At 40.9% G+C, this 17,918-nt stretch overlaps 1 protein-coding gene across 1 annotated transcript in view; it reads left to right on the top strand.

The window, feature by feature from the left end:
* Positions 1-17,918, top strand: part of LOC124169065 (peptidyl-prolyl cis-trans isomerase FKBP2) — a 34,517-nt gene that overhangs the window by 6,726 nt on the left and 9,873 nt on the right. Inside the window, exon 3 of the mRNA XM_046547538.1 lies at positions 562-674. Within this exon, the coding sequence (XP_046403494.1) occupies positions 562-674 (113 nt within the window). The remainder of the gene's footprint in view (positions 1-561; positions 675-17,918) is intronic.

The following is a 17,918-nucleotide window of genomic DNA, read 5'->3' as shown; positions in this document are numbered from 1 at the left end:
ACATTCTTGGACCCAGCATTCTTCTTTACAGCTTGCACAAAGATATAACTTGTATAAATAATCATTTATTATGACTGATTTTGTCAATTTGCTTAAACTGTTACGTCACCCACTCACCTCCATGGCCAAATATATCCTAAATGTTATTTGGCCTCGCCAACTGTCTGCCTCCAACTTTTTATAACTTCTTCATCTGCCTCGCTGACTCCCATTTTCCCCATATCAATCAGCACCTCATCCTTCCATCATTTTCTCGGTAAACTGTTACATACAAGTTTCAAATTAGAGCTATGAATACATCCTTAAACATCATGCGCTGGTTGAATTTGAACCCATCTCAGCCTGAGTGGAACTTGATCAGTCCAATGCATATTTCAGGATGTTCTTTTATAATGGGATAGGTTTCCCTTATTGACTCATGATTCACTTTCCAATCCCATGGTAGTTAAAGTACATATTATATTTCTTGCCATCAGAAAGTTTTCTAAGCTTCAAATATCAAATAGAATCCTATCATGTCATGCATATAAAATCCTCTCATGTCATTACATTTCTTTCCAGGGGTCCCTAGAAGATGGAACAGTTTTTGATAGCAGCTATGAGCGTAAGAATCCCCTAACATTCACCTTAGGTTCAGGCCAGGTCATAAAAGGATGGGATCGAGGTCTATTGGGGTAAGCAAAGCTAATTTTAAGTAATTATTTCAATTTTATGGAGACTTGGTGTGTTTTTATGCCCTAAACATTTTTTATCCTAGATAAAAACTTAGCAAAGTTGATTAGGAGGCATGGTAGCATTGTGGATGGGAGAAATTCCCTTTTCTTTTCAGATGGCGTGTTATTATTTATTTACAACAGGGGTATTTCAATCACATTGCATTGTGTTCCTCATATGAGTTGGTGACAAGTAGGTTGTCTGCCACTACTTCATTTGAGCCAGTTTCTAAATTTTCGCTGTTTAAATAATGCTAAATTAATGCCAATGACATTTTCTATTTAACCTTTTGATAAAATTCCTCAAATTCTTCCTCTTCCACAATCGTTTCTCTTCATTACATCATTCATATAGTTTAATATAATATGACCTATTGGTCTTTCTTAACTCCACCACTTGAAGTAGTTTGTCTGTTACAGCCTCTCGAGTTATTTCAAGGCTTTTCAGTTTTTTTCTGTGCCAGGACACATTTTGCAAGATCTCACTCTTTGCCTTAAAGTTCTTGCTCCCTTGTTTGTGCATTGTTTCATTTGAGAAGTTTAAGTTGTTATTCCAAATGTGTGAGGATTCAGGAAAGAAATGAAATTTACTCTTAAATTATAGTTTTAGTCTCAAAATATCCTTAAATTTTGACTGGCCACATTTTTCAGACAAAAGCACAATGAGCTATGATGAAACTCATTCCGGTTGGGAATGGTGGTATGTTATAATGCTGTTTTTTATTAAGTAATTGGCTCTAATAAAATAATACCACTTTATTTCATGAGTGCTGATATACAGTAGAACCCCGTATTTGCGTTATCGGAATTTACGTTTTCCCGCAAATTGCAAGTTTTTTTCTGGGTCCCGTCATATTTCCTATCTCTCCAATGTAAATAGAACCCTGTATTTACGCCGTGTTTTTTTCGTTTTCCCGCCATGTGCATCGCGACGTGCCGACTAAAAAAAAATATTTGCGTACTAAAACAATTAATCGTGCATATCAGCGCATAAAAACTGTCTTTTGGCTTCCTTTCGCGCATTTTTATTTAAAAAACTAAGAGAGAGAGACGTAATGAGAACTATTTTCGGGAAGAATTTGAAAGTGGCGGGACAGAACGCCACTAACGTCGGAAAGTTGAACTACGTCATCTCGTTTTCTGTCAGCGGCGAAAAGATTCATGATATGAAAGTAGGTGTTTTGAGCAATCGAGCTATTTAATAATTATAATGCAAGAACTCCTGAAGGAATGTTGACAATAATCATGTAGTCGATAATTTGATACGAGAGTTTGAAAGGAAACCAGACGTGATGAAACGTGATAAATGCCGGAACTATATAACTTGACCGACAACTGGGATCATTTGCGCTGACTTCATTCAACAGTTGCGTAGCAATTATGGGTTAATTAAATACTTTAAAAAAACTTATTTAAACTTGAATTATCTCATTCAAATAGCAGTGTATCGCAAACTATTGTAACTTTCAAAAATTATAAAGTCGCAAGACAGTTTGTACTACGCACTTGATCGCCGAGGAGTAGTTCAGATACTCGTGTGTTGCCAAGTTACCCTCAATTCGTACATGAAATAGAATTTATCCGGCTTGAAAATGGAAATACGAGGTGAAAAACGGACATTTTTAATTGACGAGAAAATGAAAATTTTAGAGCTAGTCGATTCCCACACCGGAACCCGCATCGATTCAAACGCTGGCGAAGCAACTCGAATGTTGGGACTGGCAATCCGATCGGATTCCCAGTCTCAACATTCAATACCGTGGTGAAAAATCGCGATGCCATTGTAAAATATGCAAACCAGTGCGGCCATTTATCAAAAAAGAGAATATATGTGAAGAATTCCAGGTAAGAAGAAATAAAACGAATTCTAAAAGAGTAGTTATTAGGTGCAATATCATCAAATGTCCCTACAAACGGTGTCATCTAAAGGCCTGTTTACATAGTACTTTAACCCGTACAAGTTAATGTCTAAATTATGAACACGAAAATGAACCGTGTATTCACCCAACTTGCGCGTATGCATGAACAGAAAATAGAACCTGTTCAAATTTGGTTCATGCACTCGTAATTGGATTTAGGGGCAGGGGATGTGCCCCCCCCCCCCCCAGATGCTTAAAAAAATAGACAAAATTTGAATACGGTTATCATAGGAGGATCTATGGGGGGGGGGGCTCGTGCCCCCCCTGACACTTAAAAAATATGCAAGATTTTTAATACGGTCCGGTTATCATTGCATTCCTTTTGTATAACGTGGTATCATTGTGCCCCCCCCTCCAGAACAAAATACTGGATACGGCATTGCTTGTGCCCCCCAGAAAGAAATCCTGGATCCGCCTGATGGTCATCATTACGTTCGCTTTGTTTTGTGTATTACTAAAGGAGGCTTAATCATTTAATTCAATAAGAATAACTTTGATATAAAAATAAAGAGAATTTTTTAAAGTCATTGTTGTATCTTGTTTTTAATCTCAATTCAGACAAGATCTTTTGCCTGTCAGGCCCTGTGTGCCCTTACCAGAAAAAAATCCTGGATCTGCCCCTACCTACATTCGTACATGTCCCGTTCCGGTCCACAAAAATCATTCATGCAAGCAGAAATTAACTCATAAGTGTTAATGTATCGTGTAAACAGGCCCAAAGGCCCTTGAGAAAAAATTTTTCCCAGCAAGATTGGGAATCGAAAGATTCCACAGCATCTATAATGGTTGGTTGGATAGATTCAAAAATAGGTACAGTCTTGTATATAAGATGGTGAGTGGTGAAAGCAAAGATGTTAACATAGAGACAGCAACTCAGTGGAAAGAATCTGAATATATTAGAGTTCTGGAAGGGTTACAGCCCAAAAGATTCTTTCAATGCAGACAACACAAGATTAGTTTTCAATTTTTTGCTGCCAGCAAAATCACTGTGCTTCTGAGGGAAACAATGTTATGGAATAATGCTTAGTGAACAATTAAAAAATTAACATTTCCAAAGCCAGTATATGAATAAAAGTGAAAATTCTCTATTTCCCGCTATTTGCATTTTCCCGCAATTTACACTTTTTTTCTTGGGTCCCTAGAAAAGTGTAAATAAGGGGTTTTACTGTATGTGGATATTCTGATAAGGTAATATAGGTGTAAGTGCCTTAAATTCTCATGTAAATTAGATGATAAATGCGCCCACTGTATCGCTGTCGGTGCAAGTTCGTTTGCATTGTTATTTGGACAAGTAATTTGGCAAAAGGAACATGAAACAAGTTGGAATGCATGGCGTAATGACTTACAAATATGTAGGTAGCATAATGCATTGAATATGTGTCCGTGGGTTTGGAAGTATAACAATTTGTCTAATTTGATATGATAGTGTGTGTGACTTGGCATTGTAGTTACATCAAAATTAGACATGGTTATGTACCTAATTCAGTTGATTCCATGGTGTACATTCTAAATACAGTGGAACTTTGTTAGTACGTTCCTCCTTAGTACGTTTTCCTCCTTAGTACGGCAATTTCTCTCGGTCCTGGTACAATCCGAAAAAAATACAGGTAAAAGTATTTGGTTAGTATGTTTGAAAAAATTGCGCTTTCCTGGTTAGTACGCCCAGTTGCTTGCCGTGACGCAACCCGCAATGCGTTCCCTAGTATCTTCTTAAGGGTCGTAAACCTCCGAATTCATGATTTAAGTTATTATTATTAGCCATTGACATTCTTGCATTCATTCCACATCTCTTCCTTCGACCGTGATTTATCCAAACACATTTCTCAATTCTTGTGACGCGATGAATAATAAAATGCGGCGATTTATCAGGAATGTCTAACTAAACTGCAGCCAATGAGAAGCCCCGATTTTCCCCACCCCGAGCTCCTCGCCTTCTATTGCCTCTGAGTGCCCACTGCGCACAAATTTCGCGAGTGGGTAATTGTTGCTGTTGCACGAGTTATCATGATGAAGAAATGAGTTTTTCCAATTCCCACTTTATCTAAAGCAGTATTGCACGTACTCCATAAACTCGATGTCGAGGTAATGGAGTACGTGCGTATTTACTTGACTACTGCTGCGGGAGCAGACGATGCTCTGGATCTCCATGCGAAGCTTAGCTTAAAAATACTTGATCTCGGCACGAAAGCAGACGACATTAGACAAATTTTTAAAGTAAATTTCAACTGTATAATATAAAATCTTCTTGTAATTACGTTGTAATATAATAATCTTGCGTGTTATTAATCGATATATCGATGGGAATAACAATCGATATGGTTTCATTCCAGCAGCGAATGTGTACGGCTGTTGCCGTAATTTAAGGTTAATATAATTTTGTCCAATTTTTATGATATTTAAAAACAGCCAGTTGTCATACTCAGGGTTGTTGTTATATTCTCTGAGTATGCTTTGAGAAAGAAGAAATGACTTATCTTTACTTGTCCTCTTTCTATAAATATATATAGGATAAATCACAGGAGATAGACGCCGTTTTCATGTAATTGTCTTCGGGAAATCTATGAAACATTGTGATTTTTATTCACATGGTATTGTTTTTCAATGTAGCACTCATTTTCTTGATTTTAAAGGTGAAAAGAGTCCAGGAAGGCGATCCTACGAGAACTACCGATAGTAATTGTAATTATGACGACTTTTCCACTGATTGCAATTATTCCGACTGCTATTATTTACTTTCCTCGTTAGCACGTTTTCCTGGTTAGTACGTTCATTTTTTGTGGTCCCTTCAGAAACGTATTAAACAAGTTCTACTGTATTCGTTTTAATATGAAATATTAGTTCAAGCATGACGGGAATAGCCACGGTAACAACTACACAGAACACCTTCACACCATCTTGTCATCTATAATCCACAAATTTTGATGCACTTCCAACAAGCTATGGTGGCACAGTGGGTTAAGGCAGTAGACAGTGAGGCAAAGGATGAGTTCAATTCCCTTTTGCAGTGATTTTTTTTTCTGTTGAATTATCGCTCGCTGAAATATAATTTAGAAGATGTATTTAAAGGTGCAACAATAGGAACTGTTTGTCATTTTCGTACCGAATAAAATGGTGTTATAAAAATAACCAAGTACGTGCAAAACAGATAACAAACTAACCACATTATTTTGCTTTATTTTAACCTACATAACTCGAGCCCTTAATAATAATGGACATTTCAACCTAACCAATGGACACACTATTCAACCTAATTTAATCGCTGTATTTCCTTCCAGCATAGGGGAGACTGGGGCACAGTGGGACAGTTTTAGCATTTCATTTTTATTTCCCACAGAATTATTGGAAAATGGAAGATTTTGGTGCCATTGCTTAAAGAGTATATTCCTCAACTTATTAAAAAATTCGCAAGTAATCCAACTAACTTAAAATAGTTGAAATACCCAAGTTTCTTCTTTGTTGAAAAGTGTCCCACTCTGCCCCAGGCTGGGGCAGAGTGGGACAGTGCACGGGGCAGGGTGGGACAGGCTTGCATTACTCAATAAAATACAAAGTTTAAATTAATTGAGGGTACAAATGAATTAATTAACATTAATAGGTGAAATATACATGCAAGCGAACATTTTAATCAAGAAATTTTTATTCAAGATACATGTGCTGATAAAAAATATTAAGTCATGTAATTATAAACTTTAAAACACTGCATGCAATGTTTTTCATCATCATTTAATTACGCTAATGGCTGAAGTTCTGCCAACTGTCCTTGGTGGTAAATTTAGTCACTTTATTCTGAAACTGTAGCTATATCTTCCAGTTCCAATCTTTTTTTTAGTTTTTTAATGTGAAAATCTTAAATTTTCTTGACATTTTATCGCTCATTTTTCAACATTTTCTTAAGACCAGGCTGTTTTTTCTCTCTTTCCTTTGATGATATTATTTTATTTATTATTGATGATATTTTCCAGTCTCTTTTTAACTGGTGTGTCCGTAGGTATCTCCTATCTTTTCTTTTGTCTAGCATGTGTAGATATTAGCCTGCTAGATTTTGGACGTTATTCCTCAGGGAGGAAAACTATGCTCTCTAAAACGAAGTTTCAACCCGGGTTGTCCTGGGCTTTCGAGATTTTACTCGGTTTCTAAGTGAAATTCTAAAGGTCCAACAAACTGATCTTTGACAGTTTCTTGGGCAAGGTCTTTGTCATTAAAAATACTTGGGTTAACAGGGCATATCCTGGTTGAACCGAAAGTAAAAATAATATGTATTATTAGATGTAAATGCTTTTTTATGTGCTGTATTCAACCAAGTTGCAAATTGTTATTCTCTCTCCTGGGTGGTTTATAGGCCATTTGCGGTCATTTCAATATTTTTTCAAAAGGCCAAACAAACAATTATCTAATTGATTGCAGTGAGGTGACAAAGTAAAAAGTACCACCCATTCATTTTTACTAACTCAATAGTATCGGCAGAAATATATGATTCGTGGTATGTAAAACTAGCAATGCAGGGTTTTCTTTAAAAAAATTTGCGTGATCGATGAAATATTTTAAAACCAGTAAAAATAAATTGATAGCCATCCATTTAGAAGGACATGCGGCACCTACTGATCCTATGGGACACTTCAACAGTATTTTTTGGAGGAATTTCACTCTAGACAACACAAGAAATGGAGGAATTGTATTAACCTGAACCTTTATAATATAGCACAATGACATCGAGGAGCCTCTTTCAGAGGAGGTAACTTCACCTACTTGTTTTCACCTTTGAGGGCTGTCACTTTTCCTGAAGTTGAACGGCAGTGAAACCACTTTCATCATGATTACACCTCCAGCGGAAAATACATGTTGACATAAAGAGCTGATAGATCGGAAAAAAATGCACTCACAACCGTCCTATAGAAGCCCACGTCTCTGGCCAGTGAGGTTGCTTCTGGTTTTCGAAGGCTAATCGAAGGATTCCGCTTCAAAAAAACGTAAAATAAACCAACATCAGCGATGTCTTTCTGATCGCAAGATGGTGGGTATTTCTTTCTATTTCTCTGAGCTATCTCATATACTAATTTTTTCGTGCGCAGAGGAGACAGTCTGTGGTGCAGTCGTGCTGCAGTTTTAAGTCACAGTTTACTATGGTGGTAATTTATTTTATAAGCTATGAATCTCAAAAATTCAATTTATAAATAATTTGAATTAAATAGATAATACGTAATAAACAATCTTGCCTAAAAATTCTCTTTAAAAATAAAGTTTGATTGCCTGTTTTTCTTCCTTTCACGCAAATCACTGAATGTTCCCAGAGCAGGTTTGTAGAAAGGAGGAATGTGGCAGCAACTAATGTTTATGAGACTCTCTCTTCTCACTACCTCAAGCTCGCTTCTGGCCAAGACTGAACTGTTCCTTACAAAGAGCACATCTATATAACAGATGTGGGATTCAGGAAATGTAGACAAATTGTCGCATACGATCAGGGTTCACACTAATTATTTACTTCGGCATTACTTTTCTCATGTTCATTGCTGTTGCCATTCTTTAGTTTTGTCCTCACATTCACTAACTGAAATGTACTGCTTTAAATCCTAAAGCATCAATATGGAGCCAAAACATTATAAAGTAAGCATGATATGAAATTTGAGTGCGTTTAGGTAACGGATATTGATAGTACGAAGCTCCTGGGCTGTAATTCGGCAACAAACTGTGCCCCAATTCGAGTTGTCCCACTGTGCCCCAATCCAAGTTGTCCCACTGTGCCCCAATTTCAGCTGTCCCACTGTGCCCCGCATGTCCTGAAGTCTTGTATTTGTCAGCAAAAATTTTAAACATGTTACTTTCGAAAAATATGTTTAGAAAAATATTACTAAGTCTTTAAATAATGTATTCACCAAGTTATTCCTTATGAAACTTGCTATAATTAAGAGAATTGCATAAATATTCATAACATGAAAGTTACGAAAATTATAGCAAAAAAAACATATTTTATAACATTTACGCGAAGCTACATAAGATTAGGAAATAAGATTTTTGTGCATTATTCCTCGTGATATGACTTCCTTAATTTTAATGCATTTGCCCTTTGACAGAGTAAATTGTTTAAATAAATCAATTGTCCCACTGTGCCCCGTGTCCCACTGTGCCCCAGTCTCCCCTACCTCCGGAATTTTACGGAAAATTTGTAAGACGTTTATGGCATATTGTGAAGGCCGTAAAATCATTTATGATGGTCAATATTCATATTTAATTGAGGTACTGAGTGAAAATATGACAATTTGGTTAAACAATTAAGTAAGTAAACCATATTTTGTTGGAAAAAGTGATTGATTTCACGACTACCTGTAGTTAAGTTCTTACGAACAATCAACTATGCTCTCACGAGAGTGAAAGAAAAAACTCGTTCAAAATTTTCCTTCATTCCTGTAATTTGCTCAAAATGTCAGGGTATTACATTAAAAAAAACTACAGACGGACAATTCTAAAATAATTTTACCCCGCAACAACATCAATTAGCACATGTATGCCCATATATACCTTTTGCCTCTGTTGTGAAGTGTCAAACCTTGCGGAAGGTTATTTTCGCTGCTCACTCGTCTCTTGAAAATCGTGACGTTTTCCCGTTTAGGATGTCTGTTGACGTCATACCAAAAGAGGAATGCTTTCCGATAGTATGTGTGAAATGCACGGAAGACGAGCGTAGAATAGGTTCCCGATCGACTCGGAATGAATCTGTTTCCGACGCCGCCAATCCTATGAGACTAAAACACCCTGCTGATGTTGGGATGTTATCTGTCTACTTATGGAGGACAAAATTATGCAACTAAGATAGAATCAAGAGGGCTATTTATGATTCTGTATACTATAATTCAAATTTCACCTAGATTCATTCATCACTTCAAGTTTTAGCCTTACTGTAAAATAACTGTAAACTAACTGTAAAATTCATGTTTGAATTGTTGAAATTTGATAAAAACGAAATTTGTGAAAACCCCTAAAATCTATGTGCGTATAACAGAGGATGTCTGTGTGCTATGCGTTTCTATACGGCTGCATGGATTGCAGGGTTCCCACTCATCCGTGAAAACCTTAAAACCGTGAATAAGCCGTGAATTTCGTCCACCGTGAAAAAACCTGGAAAAAGCCGTGAATTTCGGCATGAAACCTTAAAATATCTCAATCTTGATAAAAATACTACGATTTACTGATCAAATTCGATATGTTAATCATGTTTCATGGTCAGGCACGTGCAGTCTACGCATTTCTCTACGCACGAATATTCGAAGTGTAGTAATTGGTCCGTACTACAGTGGAACCTCGTTAAAGCAAGTACGAGCTATAGTGAGACCCCCGCTATTACGAGAGATAGCCGATGCACCGTCAATTGACCCTATAATAAGCGTGTTAAAAAATTCGTTTTTACGAGGCCCTTTTGGTGTTGGCTCTCGCCTTAGCGAGGGTTTCACCGCCGGAAAAACTTGTATTAAGACTCCTTGATCTCTGTAATTGCTAGCGATCTGTTATACCATTTTCCCGAACTGAAGGCGGCTGGGTGGAAAATAGAAAGTAGCCAATGGGAAGCGCTGCCCCTTCCACCTCTCCGTTCCCCTCCATCCCCTTCCCTTTTCCCCTCCGCTCCCGTCCATCCGGTCGACCGGTGTTGCCAGCCTTGGGAGTAACGGTACTTTCGGGGGCAGCAGAACGAGCGCTCGGCGATCTCCAAAGATTCGGCTTGGCAACACACTCAGCTGGAGAGCGATGTGCACTCAACGGAGTTCGGAGAGATACTGCGGGCTCTTCCACACATTCTCCTGTCGCTCTTCTGTGATTGGCTAGAAGAGTGGGTGGGTTGCGAGCACGCTCAAGGTCAGCCGCCTTCAGTTCGGGAAAATGGTAAAGAAATGAAGTTAATGGAGTGCTCAGTTTCAAATTTATGTGGTAAACTGTCGTTTGATAAATAAGTAGTTAATTTTGGTGAAAATATTGTGGCATTAGCATTGGCGAATGCTTGATCTTCTTTTGTTCCTCGGGCGGCAGAAAGCAGTCGTGAGCATACCCGCACGTCCATGAGTTGCATGAATAGAAAGCATTTGATGGCAGGCACCATGGCCAAGAAAACACCAAACAATTAGCCGTTGTTTGTGTAAGGAAATTTAGTGATGCAAATAAACATCACCTTTCGTCTGGATTTATGCTTATGTTTATCAGATAGAAATTTATCTGTCACCGCACCACTCTGTTCCTGTATAACTGTTCGCAACAGGTATACCATATTGGCTATTATTTGCTCCACCTCCGGTAAAGCGACAATTCGCTATAACGAGTGTTTATTGATGCACCGTGGGGGTGTCGTTTTATCGAGGTTGCACTGTATATGACGACACATTGACCGATATTTTCCATTTTAATGGTGGAAGTCTGTTATTTTGTCTGAGCGTTTCAATTTCAGTGATGGCTTGGGATGGACTTGTATTCGAAAAAGGACGACTGAAATAACTTGCATTTCTGATGGACCCAGAATGAACCATATACGAAAATTATATGATGTGTAACTCGAAGTTCGGTTCCCACTAGAAATTAGGGCACATGCCATATGCTTAGAAATATGAGTTTGCCATTGGAATTTTACTTGAGGAATCATTTCTACGGCAAGTAGGCTTTCAATTTATGGCAATAGCTCTCAAAAGACTACGCTCACCTCGTTTGGATCGTTTGTAGATCGTGGTCCCGTCGTATAATTTTCCTGCATCCATCGTTTAACGAAAATGAGACGAAGTGTTTACTAAGGGTTGTATGTGGCTAATAACGACAGACACCCCCAGGAGATTGAATAACTATGGGGAGAAGCTGAGTGCCGTGGGATAGTAACATTAGCGCATTTCTCAAGATCCGCTATCCCCCTCCACTCAGAACTCGCCTCCCCCCCTCTGAAGCTTTCCTCTTCTCCGAAATAAAAAAAAGGTCTCAGCTCGCGCAGGGATCGTATTACGAAGACCTTAGCTTCGAAAAAAATATCAAGTTACACGAGAACAATGGAAACGTGTTTCATGCCCCCCCTTTTTCTCGCCCACTGACCTTTTTTAGCCTAACTGCTTCAAAGTTCCCAGTTTCTGGAGGTCGACTGCTGCATGAATCACCTATTAGCCCTAAAGGTGTCTAACAATGATTTTCGGCTATTTGCATTATACTTTTATTAGATTCCCAGGTTTATAGGCGTTTTATTATTTTATGGTACACGTTTCATGAATACTTATGCTTTTATTAACCATTTTACTTAACATTTATCACAATTTCGATTGTACAAAATTTCTGATAAAACTACCCAAAAGAAATGGTTCAAGTATGTAGTCTTGGTGAATATGATCGGCAAATCCCCAATCCCTTATATGTGTATACTTCGAGAGCCATTCCAGAATTTTTGCATTGTCAAGTTTCTCTACACTAAATAAAGCCTTTAAAAATGCTTCTGTAGTAGCAACAACAAGCTCCTCCTTTGCTTTCCTTGACTGAGTGACTGTGTGTTCAAATGAAGGCTGTTGTTTTGCGGGTCCCCTTTCTTTCGCACGTTTATGTATATCGCTATTGATGTGCTTTAACAAAGTGTCACATCTTGCGAATTAAAATCTTTTATTGCAAACTTTGCGCAGTAATACTCTGTCTTTCACATAAAATCCTTCTCAGCTGAATTCACTTGCCCTGGTATGAACAGTATTACTAGCTTTTGGAATTTTAAAATTCCTAACCTTAGTTCGATATATAAAGCTGGAACTACGATACAAAAACAGTTCAACCCCAAAACACAACCAATCGTGTTGATGTTTTCAAACTGAGTGCTGGGTAGCTACGGTATAACCATAGTACTGTATAACTTACAAATGCCAAAATGTTTCATGTCGTGGGTTTCCTTTCGATACCCCTCACCCAGGTGTTGAAGGAAGGTAGGATAGCAGCTAGATACAACAAAATCGCTTAGTTTTGATTAAAGCTGTTGCCAATCGGTCAGGAAAGGCAGGGAAAGAAGTGCACGTAACAAAACATAATCGGATTCAAAGAGACTTGAAAAATTATTTCCCATTTATCGATCCTGAAGCATCTAGAATAAGACGCTTTCTCACCTGAAGAATTAAATGTTAGATTTGGCCTATGTTGAAATGATTTTTTTTTGCATTGTAGCTCAGTGGAGAGCCGAATTTCTGACGATCTGTCCTCTAATAAGGAGAACCCCCTCTCCTCCAATCCTTTCTGTTCCTTCCTTTCCTTCCCCCAACTGCTAGCGCTTCGTACTTTCAAATAACCATACGTGTCAGTGGGTGTCTTAAAACGATTCGAATCGTGCCTTTGACGACCGCTGTGGTCACCACGGCACCCATTTCAATCCGGCCCGGCGGTGCGCTGTCTATTGCGTGACATTCTGGCAGTGCTACATTGAGGCCACTTTCTGACGAAACGACTTTTTGCCGGCCACCTTTCACGTCACGACACCGTGAAATTCAGCTCGCTCTCAGACGAGATGACTCTCTGCCATGCTGTGGGCCGTGCCGTGAATGGCGGCCCGGTCCCAGCCAGCGGCCGTGTTTAAGTCAACGAAATTGTTACATTAGACCCACACTCAAGGTTTTTCTGCAACAAGTTATCCAATAACGCTGTCTAATGCGTTGTGGTGAGTCACCGGAATTACTACTTGGCATTGATGCGTACTGGGCACGTGAGCATTTATTTCCGCTCCTCCACGGCTGCGTTAAATTTCTTTCTGCACATTTTTAATTCATTGTATCTAATTCTTCAGGTAAGAAAGCGCCCCATTCTAAATATTTCAGGATTGATACATGGGAATGGAAGAGAGAGGCTGTGATAAATTTAACGGCAAATTCAGGCGGAGAAATCACTACAATTGCGCATTATTATGTGGATGCATTATGCGCGAGACTAAACGAGCCAATTGACCTTGGAACCATTAGATTAGATTAGTTTATGCGGTGGGGGATCAGCTCCCAGGGCACTTAGACCTATAGGTCCATTGTGCTAACCACCGATAATGGATCATCCATAGAGGCCAATGTCCTTAACGAAGGACAAAAGGTCCCCAATGGGAAGATCTCTTACTTCCTTGGGCTCTATAAAAGGTGAGCCCAGGTGTCTATATCGAGTCCTCATGATTGCGGGACACTCGCATATTAGATGAGTTGTTGTTTCTTCTTCCATCTCACACCATCTACACCTATCTGAGTCTGTTATCCCCAGCAGGTGCATATGTCTCATTACGTGATAGTGACCCGTAAGCAGGCCTACTACCGTCCGCACTTGACTTCTGTTCATAAGAAGAAGTCTTCTCTCGAGTCTAGGAGAGATCTCTCCTATAAGGGTTTTTGCCTGACGTAAACCCGGTGTTTCCCGCCAGATCTTTAGGTGTTGGGTTGCTCCCCACACTTTAATTGCAGCCATCCCAATTGATGGGGCAACTGGCACAATTGGTTCTGGGCCAATTGGATTCTGTTCAGCGCCGGCCTTTGCCAGTTCATCTGCCTTCTCGTTTCCAGTGATACCTGAATGTCCCGGTACCCAGAAAAGTTCTATTTTGCAGCGGCTGCCCAGAATATTGAGAGCCTTGTAGCATTCAGCCAATAGTTTAGATCTGCACCAAGGTGAGTTCAGGGCTTTTAGAGCAGCCTGACTGTCAGTGCATATATGGATTGGTCTCTTGTAGAGACCTGTCTCCTCAATAGCGTGCACACAGGTTAGGATAGCAAAAATTTCTGCCTGAAACACTGTGGCATATCTTCCTAGGGGAACATGTATGCTCCTAGGGGGGGATTGGCTGTAAACGCCTGCCCCTGCTTTCCCTTCTTTCATGGAGCCATCGGTGAACCACACTTGGGCTCCATTATGAAGGGCTTTCCCCTCTTCTTTTGCCCAGCATTCCCTGTTTGGGAAATGGGTTTTAAAAAGAGGCGGTGAAGAATTGAACGTCGCCATCATGGAATCCGACCCCATCTCAAAAATGGTGCTAGACTCCCTCAGTCCCGTCCACAGTTGTCTGTGTCCAGAGAAATTTCCTCTGTCGTACCACATACCTAGATTTCTCAATCTGTATAACGTGGCTCTTGCATGAACCTCTACTTCCACTTAAAGTTGGGGAAGGTTCAGCAGAGTTTCCATCGCCAAGGTTGGAGTCGTCCTCATTGCTCCTGTAATGCCCATACAGGCCATTCTTTGTAGGTGGTTAAGCTTGTTCCTAACAGTAATTTGTTTGGTCTTTTTCCACCATACCAATGAGCAGTGGAGGAAACTAGGTTTCACCACTACATTGTGTAGCCAGCTAATGGCTCTGGGTTGAAGGCCCCATGATTTACCAAGGGCTCTTCTACATGTCCATAATGAGGCACATGCTTTTTTGAGTTTGCTATCCATGTGCTCTCTCCAGTTGAGCTTGGAATCTAGAGTGACTCCAAGATATTTGACCGATGAGGACAGTGTTAGTCTCTTTCCCAAGAGGTAGGGGGAAGTGAATCCCTCTCTCTTCCTTTTCTTAGTGAAGAGAACAAGATTGGTCTTCTCTGGATTAACAGAGAGTCCTGTTTCGAAACACCACTGGGCTGTTTTGTCCAGGGCTTTCTGCAAAAGCTCACATACTGTGTCTAGGAATCTGCCTGAAACCAAGATCACGATATCATCAGCATATCCTTGTGTGAATACACCGGTATTGTGGAGGTTTGACAGCAGACTGTCGACTACCATATTCCATTGTAATGGGGACAACACCCCACCCTGTGGACACCCTCTTGTCACAGTCACCGTCAGCGAGCTCCCTCCAAGACGGGCGGTAACAGTTCTTTGCTCAAGCATGTATCTAATCCATCTCACAATGTGTGTATGGATTCCATGCCTGTCCGCTGCCAGGCAGATTTGTTCAAAGGATGTATTGTTGAAGGCTCCTTCTATATCTAGAAACGCTCCAAACCCATACAAACCATGTTCCAGTACGTTCTCTATCCTACAGACTAGGTTGTGGAGTGCAGTTTCCACAGACCTGCCCTTCTGGTAGGCGTGCTGATGCGGATGCAGAGGATGGTCCCTAAGGGGACCATCTCTGATATATCTGTCAACTATCTTCTCCAGCGTTTTCAGCAGGAAAGACATTAGGCTAATGCCCCTAAATGAGCTGGCCAAAGTGTAGTCCGTCTTCCCTGGTTTTGGGATAAAGACAACTTTGGTAGCTCTCCACTTCTTTGGGATATACCCATATGCAAGACAGGAGCGGAATATCCTTACCATGGGGAGTAATACCAGCTCCTGTCCCTCTTGTAAAAGTGCCAGGAAAATTCCATCTTCGCCGGCCGATTTGTAAGGGCTAAAACTCATTATAGGCCATCTAGTTACTTCATATTTAACGATGCTGGAGGCCAGTCTCCAGTCCGTCACAGCCGGACGGGTGGGAGGCTTCCATTGTTGCATCTCCTCCGACTCTTTGGAGCCTGGAAAGTGAGTCTCCAACAGAAGTTTTAATGCTTCCTTGTCAGAGTATATTCTCCCGAGGGAAGCAAAAGAGACCCTACTCCGGCTTCCGGGTCTTTTGCAATGATTTTATGAAATCTTGAGAGTTGTGGAACTGACTCCACATTCTCGCAAAAGCGCCTCCAAGACTTCTTTTTTGAGCTTTTGATCGCTGATTTGTACCTACGTTGGGTGTCCTTAAAGGTTTCCCAATCTTGCGGCAACCTGGTTCTCTTTGCTTTATTAAAGAGTTTTCTTGTCTCCATTCGGAGACTTTCTAACTCTGCTCCCCACCAGGGTGGATTACCACTCTCTTTCCTGGTTCTTAACGGGCAGCTGACCTCGTAAGAGGTGATGATGCACTTCTGCAGATGTTCCGCAGCAGCATCAATCTCCTCCACTTTGTTGAATTTGTTAGGAATAGTCTGTGACAGGCTATCCCTTAAATAGTCTCGGTACATTACCCAGTTCGTGCTCCTAGGATTCCGGTATGTGGTTCGCTTTTCAGCGGCGAGCATAAGTGTGAAGAGAATATGCCTGTGGTCTGACAGTGAGACCTCGTTGGATACTCTCCATTCACCCACTGAGCTTACCAGTGTATTGGTGCAAAAAGTAATGTCTAGCACCTCCTCCCTCAAACTGTTTGAGAATGTGGGTAAGGAGCCCCTGTTGAGCACCTGGAGGTTAGTTGTCATGAGGTATTCCACTAGGGCTCTGCCTCTATCGTTGGAGTCACTGCTCCCCCACACAAAATGATGTGAGTTAGCATCACACCCCACTAGTAATTCTAGACCGTTAGATCTGCAATAACTTACCAACCTCTCCAACTCCGCAGTCAGCGGCAGCTCCGGAGAGTCATATGGTAGGTAGGAGGAACAGGTAACAATCCTCCTCATGTTGGCACCAGTCCCCAGAGTCAGCAGGACTGCCGTCTGGTCCCTGGAGGTAAATTGTGGTAAGAGCATGGCTCTCAACCCATTAACAAAGACACATGTCCTTGGTCTATCAGCATTGGTACAATGAAACATTTTACGAGATGTTGTACTCAAGCCTCTGACCCTACCTTGGAAAGCCCATGGTTCTTGGATCAGAGCAACATTGACCTTACCTTCATAAAGGATCCTTTGCAGGACCCCTGAGGCGGCCTTGGAGTGTTGGAGATTGGCCTGGAGCATAGTGATGCCTGCCATGACTACTTCTCCACTCCCTCCTTGTTGGTTGAGGCAGCTTCTTCATCAGGGGGTTTCGGTTTATCCGTCCCCCCTGCAGTCCCCAGGAAAGCAACCTCAACTTTGCTAAGGCCGATATGCCTTTGAAAGTTGGGGCCCGATATGATGTCGGCAGATGGCTCATCGACACCCAAAATGAATCGGGTGCCCTTTGCAAGCACCTGCCTGTCATACGTCCTCCAAAGGCTGATGTTAAGCCCAGGATTGACGCGTTTAAGTCGCTCTTGAAGAGGCTTGACCTCTGGCCTGCTGTGTCCTGGGACCCAGACCATCAGTCTCCTCCTCTTTATGAGGGTGTCCGCCTTAACACATTTACAGACGATCCCTTCTACAGGTCCCATCTGTTCCGTGGCGGTCACCAGCCACGACGCTGATAGATTGTTGCAGCAGGCAACCTCCATGGCACCATTGATGAGCCTGGTGCCCATAAAAATCGGGAGCTCCTGGCCCTCTGGGACAGCGTCCCAGAATTTATCCAGTCGCCCCTCGATCTCCGCAATCCATTCCTCCGTCACCACCCCTGTCGGGTAGTTATGAGGAACGATGGCCATCCTCTTGAGGTCCTTGGTGACCTCAGCATATGAGGGTTT

The sequence above is a fragment of the Ischnura elegans genome, chromosome 12 (genome assembly GCF_921293095.1).
Source record: "Ischnura elegans chromosome 12, ioIscEleg1.1, whole genome shotgun sequence".
Lineage (NCBI taxonomy): Eukaryota > Metazoa > Arthropoda > Insecta > Odonata > Coenagrionidae > Ischnura > Ischnura elegans.
This window is presented reverse-complemented; position numbering and strand designations above follow the sequence as displayed.